At 37.1% G+C, this 15097-nt stretch overlaps 1 protein-coding gene across 1 annotated transcript in view; it reads right to left on the minus strand.

Annotated features, from left to right (window-relative positions):
- LOC308351509 (multidrug resistance-associated protein 1-like) overlaps positions 1-15097 on the minus strand; it is a gene marked incomplete at its 5' end in the record, with an annotated part of 92013 nt that overhangs the window by 24742 nt on the left and 52174 nt on the right. The window contains 3 exons of the mRNA XM_080817228.1: positions 2517-2736; positions 3195-3255; positions 10671-10746. Coding sequence (XP_080673354.1) covers positions 2517-2736; positions 3195-3255; positions 10671-10746 — 357 coding nt within the window. The remainder of the gene's footprint in view (positions 1-2516; positions 2737-3194; positions 3256-10670; positions 10747-15097) is intronic.

A 15097-nucleotide genomic window follows, 5' to 3' on the forward strand; every position in this document is an offset into this window, starting at 1 on the left:
ACGGACAACACAAGAAAAAACACGTTTTCTATGGTCAAATGATTTGAGAAACATTGGGTTAGATAGAACTAAACAGGTCAGTTTGCTGAAGAATATCTCAAAACTTTTAGTGAAAGGAAAGAAAGATTTCAGATGCACAGAAAAATACAGTTCTCAGTTTTCCAGACCTACTGGAGTACAGACCCTATACTTATAGAGCCTCTCTACTGCTTCATGTAAAACTCTTTGGGAAATGTTAATTTAGTGGTTAAGAATAATTTGGGGACACATGGATTCAAATCCTCGTTCTGAAACCTTTTATTTGCAAGACTTTGTGCATAGTATTCATTTCTTCTAGCGTTAAATAATACCTAACATTTACTGCACTCTTGCTATGTGCTCAGCACTTTTCTGTAAACTCTATACATATTAGTTAATTAATCACTAGAACAATATTTAGGTAGAAATTATCTACATTCTATAAATGGTAAAACTAAAAAAGTTTTAAGTAACATGCCCAAGCTCAAGGAGTCCCTCATTAGAATGTATGTTAAATGAATTGATAAATTAGTCTAAACCATATGAAATTACCATTTTTGTGCATCATAAAATTTCATGTATCTAACCTCTATAACTAAAATGCTTTGGGTTTCCAGGAACAGAGCAAGCCTTCACATTATTGTGTTTTTGTGTCTTTTTGCGTTTTTTGTGTTTGTTTATCTGTTGATCAGGAACTTATCTCTGCTCAAATTCTCTGAAGCCAGTCCTCTAACTGGCTGTACACGCGCATTCCCCAATTCACCCTTGTAGCTCTTAATCCTCATTCATAGTGATCATATCTGCTCTATGGCTCATTTGTTATCTCTGTAAGAATGACTCAACATCTTCGAAGAACCACAGAGCTATAGACAGAGTGTTAGAGGTTGGAGGAAATGTAGAAATTATTTAATCTAAGCCCTCCATTTACAAATAAACGAAATCTGCTTCCCAAACTTCCAGATATGCATTTAAATTTGCCTACTGGGAGAAAAAAAAGTAGAAAAATGTATCTACACTTTCTATTTAATGTGTCCAAAATTGGATTCACTGTTGAACTGAGTTGAAGTCAGTTGAATTCCCTGCCCCACCTATTAAGACTTCCCCCTGGTTTCCTTATTTTTGCATTCATCATTCCCCAGTTACCCAAAATGAACTTCAAAACCATGAGTGAGGCCCTCTTCTTAGCTTCAGATCACCCATTCTTACATATGTTTTCACTACAAGGTGTTTCCTATCCATCCCTTTTCTCCAACTGCATTGCCATTCTCTGACCATTCATTAGTTTGTTCATTTATTTTCCTTCATTCTTTATTCATTCAATCCTATTCCATTCCCTACTCATTGCTGAGCACTGGACTAGATGCCTTGGGTGACATGGTGATAGATCAAAGAAGAGACCTTTCTATATTAGATTATCACCTATCCAAACTTACACCTAGAAGATACCTGATTACTCTTTCCACAGCAATCCCAAATTCTCCCTCATCTCTGATTTAATGCCTCCAATAAAAATCCATCATTCTTCTTCATCACTGCTAATTCATTCTTAGTTTGAAAAATTACTCTAGTTCACCTCTTTTCCCTCAAATCTCAGTTTTCCACTTGCCTTTCCAACTATCATGTCCGACAGGTCTCCAAACTACCTTCCCACCTCTAATTCCCCTACTCCCCTACCAATAACCTGAAGACCACTCAAATTGGCACCCTCACTCATGCTTATAGTCCCCTTTCTCTCTTCTCCCTGTCTTTATTCATACCATTCTCTCTGCATCTGTCACCTCTCCTTTTCTGTGATTTCAGTCTCACAAAATTCAAATCATTCTTTTAGTGATACCTCAGATGATAATGATTCCTTGGAAATTATCTTAACCCCAATATGGCTTTTTCCTGCTTTGTGTCCTTGCACATTTTCTTTTATTACTTTTATAGCACTTATTGCTTGCCATGTGGTTTTAGATTTTATTTACAATGTAAGTTTGTGACTGATTCACTTACTGATCTTCGTATCAATCACAAGTCTCACACATTCAGTGAATAGCCATGTGGTCAGGAAAAACCTTTCCAAATACTTTATGTCAAGAATAGAGTGGGCCGTGGTGCCTGGGTGGCTCAGTTGTTAAGCAGCTGCCTTCAGCTCAGGTCATGATCCTGGGGTCCTGGGATAGAGCCCCACATTGAGCTCCTGCTCCACTCTCCCACTCCCTCCCCCACTCCCCCTACTTGTGTTCCTGCTCTCACTGTCTCTCTCTCTCTGTCAAATAAATAAAATCTTTAAAAAAAGAAAAAAAGAATAAAGAGAGGACCATATAGCAGACACACATAAGTTTTGGTTTACTTTCTCAAATATGATCAATTAAAAACATATGCATTTGAATTATCTCAAAATATTTGAAAATATGGTATAGGTTTTATTTGAAATAAAATTGTGCCATATGCTTGCATTTAAATAAATTAGGTCAGAAAGAGAAAAAAAGAAGCCCCTGGACTTATTTTTTTACCTTGCATCAGTCCCAATAATCCATAGATGTTAAGTTTATTGCTTCTTATTTGCTTCCATTCTGTGAACTCATTCATGTGTTTTGCTTCTTTTACCCAGGCGCTAAGCCATAGGTTCTGTGCAACACCCACCAAATTCTGCCCAAGGTAAGCAGCCACACTCAGCCACACCCAGAGCCAGCCAAAGGCTTGGAGGTACTTCAGAATGATTGAGAACTTCACCTAAAGGCAAAATTAATATAAAATTAGGTTACTGTACTTAAAAGTCACACAAGGTAGATTTAAATCCTACGTGACATTTCTTAAGCTTTGTGATCTTGGTCAAGTTACGAACTCCTCTAACTCCCAGATTACTCATCTGTAAATTGGAATTTTAACAGCAGTCACCTTATAAGTACATGTAAAGTGTCCAGCATAGTCATGAGCACTTAAAAATGAAGCATGTTCAAATAATATTGGTAACTATCATTAGTAAATAAGAATATAGATATCTAAGTAACATGTAATCCTAATTAAACACCACTATAATAAACCAACAGTTCCATTTAATGTAATTTCTTCAAACTATTTTATAGCAACCCTCCTCAAATGAAAAATATATGATATTTATTGATAATGCAATATAATTTTTTATATTTGTGTGGTTAATAACAAATAATACTAGGAATTCTGGTGCTTACCCCACCAATAGGGATCTTTTCTTTTTTCACTGAGAACTGTTTTCCTTGATCCAATGAGGGCCTAATAAAGCAAGACAATGTATATTTTGTAGTTTTCAGAGCAAGCACTTTTTTAAAAGTTATACATTATCAACCATTTTACTGCATATTCTTCTGCCCCGGTAACACTGTACCTTTAATCTTTTCAAATGGAAATTGTTTATTCTCCGATATCCCATATATTTTAAAGTCAGAACATATAGTCTGATTTTTTACTGCTTCTTCTAGATAATTATCTTTGAGTCAATTCCCTAGGTTATTTAAGCTAATGCTACCCGACTGTACCATACTCTACGTCTTCTCATCTACTTGCCTCCTAGTCTATCAAGATTAGCATCAAGGGGCACCTGGCTAGCCCAGTCAGTAGAGCAGGCAACTCTTGATCTCAGAGTTGTGAGTTTGAGCTCCAAAGTGGGCAGGGAGCCTACTGAAAAAATAAATAAATAAAATAAAATAAAATTTTATTTATTTATTTATTTTTAATGGGGCTCCTAGATAGCTCAGTTCGTTGAGCATCTGACTCTTGATTTTGGCTCCGTTCATGATCTCAGGGCCACGGACTCAAGCCCCACAGTGGGCTCTGTGCTCAGTGCAGAGTCTGCTTGTCCCTCTCCCTCTGTTCCTCCCCCAGCTCATGCACTCTTTATTTCTCTCTCTAAAATAAATAAACAAACAAGCAAATAAATAATAAGACTGGCATCGGGCTCATCGTCCCACTTTGTTCTGCCACCCTCCTGGGTGATGTCACAGTCTACACAGACAGCTTATTAAACTCAATGTCTTTTCAATCTAATGACCTTCATACTTCCGGGTCCTTCATCTGCATTGTGCTTTGACCATCAACTGTCAGGACTTCAAGCCATGAATCTTAATACCAGGAGCTAACCCACCTCGGAAAACCCAACTTTAAACGTTTCAATCTCTGGCCATAACCCCTTCTATTTCTAAATTATACATTCAATAACTCTCACTACATTTGGTTTTAGTTCCATCTAGACTTTCAGCTCCTAAATCCTTGTTCTCCTAGGATGATTGATGGTTCTGGTTCCCAGATATTCCTGATTTTAGCACTGACTATCCAATATTCCAGGAAAATCTCAGTCCCAGACAAACCTATTACCTCTTTCTTTTGCCTTCATTATCCAGCCTGTACTCCATAATTATAGTATTATCGAAACTGCGCTAATATTCTGAACTCTCAGGCTCTGCTTTCTTTCCATTAAACCTCCATGTTAGAACATGTCGGTCTTCATCACACTTGCTTCAAAAAATCATGCAGCTCTGTAAATGGGTTCCACCATGAATTAACATCTTCCCTCTACCTGGGCTCTCAACAGTGCCTAGAAATTCTTGCATGAGTCTCAGAAGGGGCCCCACATCCTACTTGATGGAGAAAGTAAGGGCAGACAGGAAAGTCAGCCACCAAATCTCTACATTTATATGCATCTCTACGTAGCCTTTTCTAATTCTCTTCTATAGAAAACAAAGGAAGTTCTTTCCTCATATCTAAGAATAACCATATGAACTGAATATGGACTGAATATGAATATGGACTGAATATGAATATGAATATGGACTGAATATGAACCATATGGACTGAATCCCATTCTGTCCCATTTCCTCAAAACACATTTATTAACTATAGTGTTTCCACACTGTCCTGTGAAGGAGTCACTTGATGGTACTTGTTAGAAATACAGGTTATATGATTTCCCCCACTAGAAACCTGCCTTTCAAACAAATGATCCAAGGGCTTCTCATCTTAAGGCAAATCTAAGAAACCCTGAGTTGTTCCCAATTTTTTCTAACCTTCACCTTCTCCTCCCTACACCTACTCCTTCCCATCACCCCATAGAGAACAACAAATTCTTCTCATCTTAAAACTATTACCATCACCACAAAAATGGTAACTACTCTCAACTCTGTGTCCCTAGTCAGTTGCTATCCTACTTCTTGCCTTCCTTTTATAGCCAAACATTTTTCTGCTAAACAACTCTGTCTCCTTCAACTTTCTGGCTAGAAGTGTTTCCTTCAATGGTGTCCTGATGAAATGAGTAAAACACTTATTGTTATATCCATGGGATACCTTAAAAAGTATTTCAGTTTAATTCTTCATGACATTTAAAATCATTGACCACTCCCTTGTTAAAGGAACGTTCCCTTTAATTCTCCACCGTGCATTTGTATTTTCTTACACCTTTCTAGCCCTTTGTGAGTTTCTCTTTAGGCTCCTTTCTCTGTCTTCTCCTTAACGTTTACATTTCCTCAGGCTCAGTTCTAGTCATTACAGTCAATCCTTGAACAACACAGGCTTGAACTGCGCAGGTCAACTTACATGCAGATTTTTTTCAATAAATATACATACGGTACTGTAAATGTATTTTCTTTCCTTTTTGATTTTCTTTCTTCTTCTTTTTTTTCATTCTTTTTTCAAAGATTTTATTTATTTATTTGACAGACAGATCACAAGTAGACAGAGCAGCAGGAAGAGAGAGAGGGGGAAGCAGGCTCCCTGCTGAGCAGAGAGCCCAATGTGGGGCTCCATCCCAGGACCCTGGGATCATAACCTGAGTCGAAGGCAGAGGCTTAACCCACTGAGCCACCCAGGCGCCCCTCCTCTTTGATTTTCTTAATAAGATTCTCTTTTCTCTAGCTCACTTAACTATAAGCATCCAGTATATAATACACGTAACATGTAAAATACACGTTAATTGACTGTTTGCTATCAATAAGGCTTCGGGTCAACTACGGCTATTAGTAGCTAAGCTTTTGCAAAGTCAAAAGTTATACTCAGATTTCCAGCTACGTGGGGAATTGATGCCCTAAACCCTCACACTGTTGAAGCGCCAACTCTATTTCCTTTATATGCGCCACACTCTTCTGAGTAATCTCATTCACTCAGTTTCAGTGACCTTCTTCTTCATGGGTGACTCCCAGATTGATTGCTCTAGTCCATACCTCTCCCTTGAGTTCCAGATCTATACAGTAAAATGCTTACCTCATTTCTTTGCTGTTTATCTCTATACCACCCTAAACTGAACTAGATATTTCCCTACCTCCTTTAAAGCTTTCCCTGGCTTTGTAAAGGGCCACAAACACTTCCTCTGTCTCAATCTTGGCACCTTTCTAACCAATCACCAGGTATGTGTCAATTCCTCTAGAACTGTACTATTGGAAAAACATTTGGAAAATACCTAACAGGATGAAGAAAAGTAATGCCAAAGGAGATGGGAAAAAAAGATACTTGGGAGTACTGCCGTAGTCTTTTCTCTACATGTGTGTAGTATCATAATACACATGTTCTAAAACCATTCTTTAACTTTTAAACAATTTTGTATATGGTCTTTGTAACCCAGCATGCAATGAACTTAAAATATTATTCTATAACTGCATTATATTTTTCATTTTACTATATTAAGATTTATTTAACAAACTCAGTAGTTATACTGGCTATAGATTTTCCCCACTTTTTTGCTATAAGTGTCATTCTTTTTACACATCTCTCATCGTCCCTTGAAGGGACACAGAAGCATGTGGTACGTTAAGTTTTAAGTCATTTGATATACCTAGATCAAAGTGACCTCTGGAAATACTGAACTGAGTTTAATTTCCTCCATTTCTCCATGTTTTCCATTTTATTTACCAGAATAGGAAAGGCTTTATTTGATCACTCCAGTGGCTCTTCCCTTTCTATCTCTGGCACTAGTGTCAAGAAACATTCTGTGGGAGGTTGCAATACATGGCCTTTGTAGAATCAGCTTCACCATCAGGAAAAGATACACTATTTAACAGACACTTTCATTGGAACAGCTCCTGGTATATGATTTGGGTTAATTACTGTCATCATCCTTCAAGCCCTTGGCATGGCTTCTGTTTGGATAAGCAAATTCAGCATTGGTGTCAAGCCAAAAAATTAATTCTTAATGTAGTTGGATATAAAACGCTATGAAACCCAACTGTTAAAAGGGAATTAAAGCATCCTAATTAGACACAACTAACAAAGACAAAGAATTTATTGGACACTATACAGGAGGGCATTGCTTTTGCAAACTATAATGTTATTTATTCTTTTTCCACAAAAACACTGCATTTGGTTCTGGAAACTTTGTAGTGAATAACAGGTTCCATCTGAATTTTAAAAGAGCAAATTATTTTATGCTAGTAGAGAAGTTTTAAAAATGAGTCTTGTGTTGTCCTTCAGAAACCCTCAGGAAAGTTGGCACAATACCCGTCTGCATATTTTTGTATAAAAGATATAAAATTAACATACTGAAACCATTATCCCTGAACTGAGCATGCAGTTGCAAAGTATGGAATATGTATGGGAGGATTAAAGTGATTAAAAGAGTCTGACATGAAAGACAGAAGGGGGCAGTCTAGATACTGAAATCACAATCCTGATTCACTTTATTCAAGGAAGATATTAATAAAAATGTTAAAAAATAAAATAATTAATGTGTACCATATAAATTTAAACCAGGAAGTGAGAAGTAAAATGTAGAAACAGTTCATATTATTGTAGTCCCTATTATAGAACTGAACGAATGTGTCATAAAGTAATTCTAAGTCTTATTTCAGACATTTATTTAGTCCAACTGCCTTGTCACCCTTTTCCTGATAGGCAGTTAGCCACTTTCCCCATGAACTACCTAACTCTTCCATGAAGAAGACTCACTGCATTCTATCTTTCAGTACATCCCATTGTAGAACGTCTCTAACATCCCATTGTAGAGAGTCTCTAACTGCCGTAAAATTCCTGCCTGTGTGTATCTTCCTGTCCCTTGTCTATCTTAAGGCTGCGCGAGGTGGAAACTGGACAATTCCAAAAAATAGAAAGTTAGGTTAAAAAGTCAGGAAAGTTTTCTAGATGTAATATTATCTTACCAAACAGTGAAGCAGATAAAAAAATGACAGCTAGGGGCGCCTGGGTGGCTCAGTGGGTTAAGCCTCTGCCTTCGGCTCGGGTCATGGTCTCAGGGTCCTGGGATCGAGCCCCACATCGGGCTCTCTGCTCAGCAGAGAGCCTGCTTCCCCCTCTCTCTCTGCCTGCCTCTCCGCCTACTTGTGATTTCTGTCTGTCAAATAAATAAAAAATATTTAAAAAAAAATGAAAGCTAGAATGAGAAGTAGCACAGAAAATAATAAACCAGGAAATACATAGGAAGTAGCCAAACATGCACATATTTTGGAAAAAATAGGTCTCTGGTCTCTCAAACACAAGATAAAAAATGATTTAAATACTCTGATGACAAATAAGAAAAGATGAGCATGGGGGAATTCATGGACCTCCAATCAACATTTTTATAGCAGTTATTAAAGAGTAAGCTTGAAGCTTGTTGTGTTGACAAGAATGTAACATATTGGAATGGAGGCGATCTCCCCAGCGTACTCCTCATTGGAGAAGGAAGTTTCAGAATGCTGGCTTCAGTCTAAGCCTCCACAACTTAAGAAATGTTTAGAAATCAATTCTGTAAATAAATTTTTATAGGGATTGGGATTCCTGTTTCAAGAAGAAACTTCCCAAAAGTGATTCACAAAAACTTCAAGGGGTTCAATTTAGGTATTATGACTGACAATGATTTTATAAATAAGGACAACTGATTTATTATAGAGAGAAGGGTATGATTAAGTTAACAACAATACTTACTGATTTTTTAAGTTTTAAGATTTTTAACAACTTACATATTGACGGCATGGTGAAACTATACATAAGTGAAAATTCTCCTAATGATCAGAGATGTGTAGATCCTATAGCGCACAAATTTCAAAGTCTGTTTCAATGCTTCTAGATACACTTCTCTGGGGAATCCTTAAAAACTGATACTCATTTAAATGAAAGGCATTGTCATAATGGTAAAAAAAAAAAAAAAGTAGAATAAATAATGGATCAAAAGACCCTTGAGTGTTCTTTCAGAATTCAGTTACTTATTCATCCATTCAACAATTATTTGCTGAACATCAGCTTATATGTTATAATAACATATAACACAGCTTTTTATCTAGTGTTTAGTTGAAACTTGTTATTTAGGTAGCAATAAAGCAACGAACAAATGGACAAAAATTTAGGCTGCTATAAAGCTTAAAACCGGAAGTAAAAGATAAAATAAAAGGAAATAATTTTTGCAGTATACTGAAAATTAGTAAGAATTATAGGGAAAAAAAATAAACCTGGAAGGAGTTGGGAAGTATTGTGATAAAATAGAGTGGCTAAAATAAGGAATTTTGAAACACTGAAAAGAAATAAAATAAAATAAAATGAAAAAGAAAAGAATAAAATAAATAATAATAAAAAACTTAAAAAAAAAAAAAAACCAGAGTGGCTAAACCCAAAGTCTTCATTGATAAGGTAATATTTGAGCAAAGACCTGCAAAAGGTGGGTGAGCAAGTCCTATGGGTCTCTGGGAGAATGATTTAGTTGATCTGTTGACTCAACTGAATCTGATGTAGAGGCAAAACTCAAACCAGCAGCATCCACATCATCCACACATCCTTAGGAATATCCACTCTTTTCAAAATAAATAAATAAATTCAAGGTCCATTTTTTAATTCAAGGTCCAATCTACAAAATTCTGAGCCAATGGATCTCTAAGTGCCTGCTTCATTATAATCCACCCCAATTCTCCATTTTAGCAATTCTGATGGTGGCTGCTCCCTGTAATTCTGGCACCAACTTCTTAATTAGTTTATTCCTACTATTTTTCTTTCCTTCAGTCTCCTATTTGCAATGACTGGTGGGAATATTGAGGCAAGTAACAGATTAGGGTAATTTGTTTTAATTACTGTTCACTGTAATCACTTTTGAAAAAAAGAAGTATAATATAACAAAATACAATCAGGGTCCATGTTTTATTCTTTTTATTTCTCTCACTTTCTTCCATCTTCCTTTTACTTCCTCCCTCCCTCCTTCCCTTCATACCTTCTCCCCCACTTCCTCCTTCACTTCCTCCCTTCCTCACTTCTTTCTTTCCTTTCTCTTGCTTCATTTAACAGATTCTTCGATTCCTACACCTAGTCCCTATTTCTAGGTCACATATCCTGGCCTGATAACTATACCAGTCCATTGTAGAATTCTCATGTCTAAAGCTTAGTTTCACATTCACATCAGCAGTGGGTACAAATGTTATGAGTTGGGGATAGTGTGCACATGCAAACACAGGCGCACGCACGCACACACACACACAATTCTGCTGCTACAATTTGTCTAGAAGTTAATGAGAGTCTAATGAGCATGTATTTCCCAAAATAAATCACATCCATCTCTCTTAAAACCTTAGGGGCATCCATCTAACTGAGAGTTTAAAATTTGGAGACCACTAAGTACATTTTGTAGCCATTGTAATGTGTAGATCCTTTATAAAGGGAGCATTTTAAACACTAAAAGGATTGTAATTAATTATTTGTAATCCCATTGAGCCTCGTATTATCCTAATACTCACCTATCATTTTGCTCCAAGATTTGGTCTTTCAGTATAGTTCTGGAGTTGATTACACTGACTCGCTTTAAAGCATGAGCTGGAGAGGAAGATGGTGAGTGCTTTTATATACATATAGGCAAACAATGCATAAAATAGATGATGAATGATTAAATCAGTTGGGGAAATTTTGGGGTTCTGGATCCACAGGTATACAGGGAGCCCTCTCATTTTTCCCATTATTTTCCCTTCACCTGAAGTATCTTCTAACAGCTTCTAAAACTAAGATTTCATAATGAAAAAGCCTACAGAAATTCTTTTTTTGGACATTAGAGAGGAGTGCTAACTTGTTTTGGACTTCCACAAAAGGGCTAGGTATTTGCCCAAGAGAAACATGACTCTAGTCTTTAAAAGAAAAATACAATTTAATGAAGCCTTATAGACAATTGTGATTATTATGAAGATTACTACTGAAACACAATGGTAAATTCCCCAAATCTCTGTCATTTTCTTTCTAATGTCACTGATACTAATAACAGATTCCTATGTGGAAGATACTATATTCCAGAGATAAAAAGACTGAGACACAGAGAAGTTAAGCAGGTCACCCAAACCAAGGTCTCACATCTAGAACTACAAGACTGAGGTTCAAGTTACTGCTTGTGAATCTGATGGGAAACATCTTAGAGCTTGGCTGAGTTTTGTCTTTTTTTACAGTAGAATACTTAAACTCCTTGAATTTTAGACTTCTCATCTTTAAAAACAAAGGAACTGTTCTTGGGAACTTCTACAATCTCATATATGAATTCTGTTTTTTCTTATTTCTAGAAAACGTGGTATTCCATGTCTCACAGAATGAAAATTTGATCTGGAGCTATTTCAGCCCCTCCTGCCTAAGGCATGTTTTCATTTCTATAGTTTATAATAATAATTTTAAAATTTATATATTTACAATTTATAGAGTGCTTTTATATACATTACATAATTTGAGTACCAAATGAGCTTATAAAATAAAGAAAATAGTTAAGCTTCTCCATATTTTGCAAGGGAAAAATAAAACTCAGGGTAAGTGACTTGCCTGAAACCAACAGTCATTAAAGAGACAGTGAAAGGGAGAGAGACAAAGACAGAACAAACAAGAGTGAGCTAAGACACACACTCCTTCCTGTCTCTTCACGCCAAGTCAATGTACTTGTTCTACATGCTTGATACAAAGTTTAAGAATTTGGCTGGCCTCTGGCATGAAACAGAGGTAGTATTGGATTCAAAGTCTGCCACTTACAATCTGTCTTAACTTGTGCAAGATATCTGATCTCTGTAAAATCAGGACCATGTGGTCTCAGGAGGTTTCTGGGAGGATTAAGTAAAGGCAAAAGTTGTGAATATATTGACTTACTATCCATGACATCCTAGCTATCACCAGGATTATTAGTGTGGGTAAGAAGTAGCCTAGACTAAATCTATTGATACGTAAATTTATTATCAGCCCTCATATCTTTTTCATTGACCTTTCTTCTCACCTCTGATTGATTCTCTAATATAATATTCCCTTAAGTTGAGATTTGTAGACTTTCCAAGCTGGATGGAGTCTTTGAGACCTGATGTATCCAAACCCAAATTATACTATAAAAACTACTTTTTTCTAAGTTATCTGTTACTAGCCCTAATAGTGAAGGTGAGGATGAGAGGAAAAGAAGTAAAAGTGGCTAAGTCATAAGCAGTTTTGAGGGCAAGGGAATGATAAAAATGTGCATTGTGCAATGCCACATCAGCCACCAGGAGAAAAAAAGACTTAGTTCAGTCCCATTTTTCATAAATGGGAAGAACCAGAGTTGTTAAGTCATCCTATGAAGACTCACATAGTTATTCAGAATCAGAACTAGAGCCTGGGGCAACGTAAACTTGGCCCAGAGTTTTTTCCCACAAGATGGTGCTTCCTGTTTCTCCACTCTGGTGTCACCTGAGTTAACACGAATTTTAAAATGGAAGGATTGTGTAACTTTTATAAGTATTCTTGAACAGACTCAAGATCAAAGAAGATAAAATATATCAATGATAGATCACAGGGTGTTTTAGAAGTGGGGATCACACCTCTCAAATTCTACTCCCTGTCCAGGGAATCCTTTTCTTCTAAATCCCAACAAAAATGCTCTCAGATATAATTTGAGTTTTCCCTACTACATACACAATAAGGAAAAGAAATGCTGCATAGAAACAGGCCTGTGTCTCACATAGGTGGGTCACAGGGCAAGAATATAAATGAAGGCCCCACATACCATATTCCTAATTATTTAACAGTAACAGATGGAACCAGCCAATAAGTTCTATTGCTTATCCTGACCAACACAGCTTCCCAACCATCTGAATGCTAAGGTCTACGTAAGAGTGTTTGGAACCCCAAGAGCTCCTTGGAAACATGACAGTCCTAGGCTAGGTGGTCCCGGTTAAGGCCCTTGTCCCCTTCCCTCCCACCCTGACCTCATCCCGCACTATGTCTATGGACACCTCAGCCCATGTGTCCCGGCTTTGTTCCCCTTAACCCACCCCTCCAAGAAAAAAAATTCCTCGGGTCAAAGAGTGGCAAATGCCAGTAGATTAGCCAGCCTTTGGGAAGATAGGACTGAGGAGCAAGTTTATGTCATTTGGGCAGAGAATTCTGGAATCCCAAAATACCTGGAATGCTCAAAAAGTAGAAGTTTGGAAGGGGACCCTGATAGGCACAAATCCCTGGGCTCTTGACTACAGAGCCAGCTAAGAAAGGCCAGAACAGGGACTCTCTAAAGCACACACTAAGTACTGAGTCATGTTGGTCCAGGTCTAAGGGCAGTATTGTAAGAACTTCATCCTGGGGGCGTGTAGGTAGCTCAGTCAGTAAAGCGTCTGACTCTTGATCTCAGCTCACATCAGGATCTCAGGGTTGTGAGATGGAGAGCCCTGTGTAGGTCTCTGGGCTCCAGGCTCTGGGCTCAGTGCAGACTCAACTTGTCCCTCTCTCTCTGCCCCTCCTCCTCCCCCTGCCCGGCTTGTGTTCATGAACATTCTCCCATTCGTAAATAAATAAATAAATAAATAAATGGTTAAAAAAAAAGAAAAAAAAGAACCTGACACTGAATGTAACCTGGTTTGAAGTTATTGTTTAGTGAGGTGCTTTATATCATGAAAATCTCCTTTTGCCTTGCTCTGTGTGGCCCCTTAAGGGATTACACTATACACGGCTGACCTTTTACAAATACCTAACATCTAGTATCGACATGTGTAATTTTATGGTTGCTTTTAAAAGACCTTTACATTTTTTTTATTTAGCATCCAAAAAATCAAAATCCCAGAAATCTTATTTTTCAAAAATATATTATATTTTTAGTATAAAAATTATCTCTACTCATCACCTTCCTGAATTTTAACAGAGAAGACACAATAGTGAAGTCATTAGGAAAAAAACAGTTCAATTTGCATTTTTCTAAATCAGGCAAATTTCTGATAGAGGGAATAACATCTGTTAATGTCAGCCCAACTTCAAGAATAATACTGCTTTCCAGGCAACCTGAGTGGCTCAGTGGGTTAAAGCCTCTGCTTTCGGCTCAGGTCATGATCCCAGGGTCCTGGGATTGAGTCCCGCATCGGGCTCTCTGCTCAGCAGGGAGCCCGCTTTCTCCTCTCTCTCTGCCTGCCTCTCTGCCTGCTTGGGATCTCTGTCTGTCAAATAAATAAATAAATAAATAAAATATTTAAAAAAAGAAAAAAAAATACTGCTTTCCATTCGTTACCATAGAGGACTCATGTACGTAAGCAGGTATATAGAAATAAAAGAATGCATGATACTTGTTTTCAAAACTGGGGTTTTAAACAAGAGCAAATTCCACAACTTTCAAAGACACACTGTTTATATTTTATGGTAAATTAAATATTGAACATAAAACTTACTCATTGCCTGTTTTTTGAGCTACATTCTCCAAAGTAATGCAACTTGTATTTCATGTGACCTTTAAAATAAATGGCTACATGAAAAAGACCCTGGCTCATAGCATTCCAAATCATCCCATTAACTCCTGAGCAGACATACTTCCAGCAGATTCACTTGTTCAACAGCTACTGAGGACCGGTAATGTGCCTAGCATGAGATTACCTAAGTGCTGAGAATACAGAAAAATGACAGACCACATTTTCATCCTAGGAGACGCTCACAGTCATCTCTTTCTTATATATACTGTAAGCACAAATTATTACTTAGTCTGGCCAAGAACGCAAGAGAACATTTCCAAAATTGCTAGCCATTAAGAGAAGAGAAGGTGTTTCTTTTATTAAGAATGACCATAGCAATCTAATGATGCATCAGAAATTTCTGAATGCATCTACAAACAGAATATTTGAATTTGAGAAAGGAATAAAGACAAGATAAAGACAAGAAATATAAAAAATAGTAGTATAAAACTAAAGTGGATTAGTTTATGTCC

This window comes from Martes martes (assembly GCF_963455335.1).
Source record: "Martes martes genome assembly, chromosome: 1".
Classification (NCBI taxonomy): domain Eukaryota; kingdom Metazoa; phylum Chordata; class Mammalia; order Carnivora; family Mustelidae; genus Martes; species Martes martes.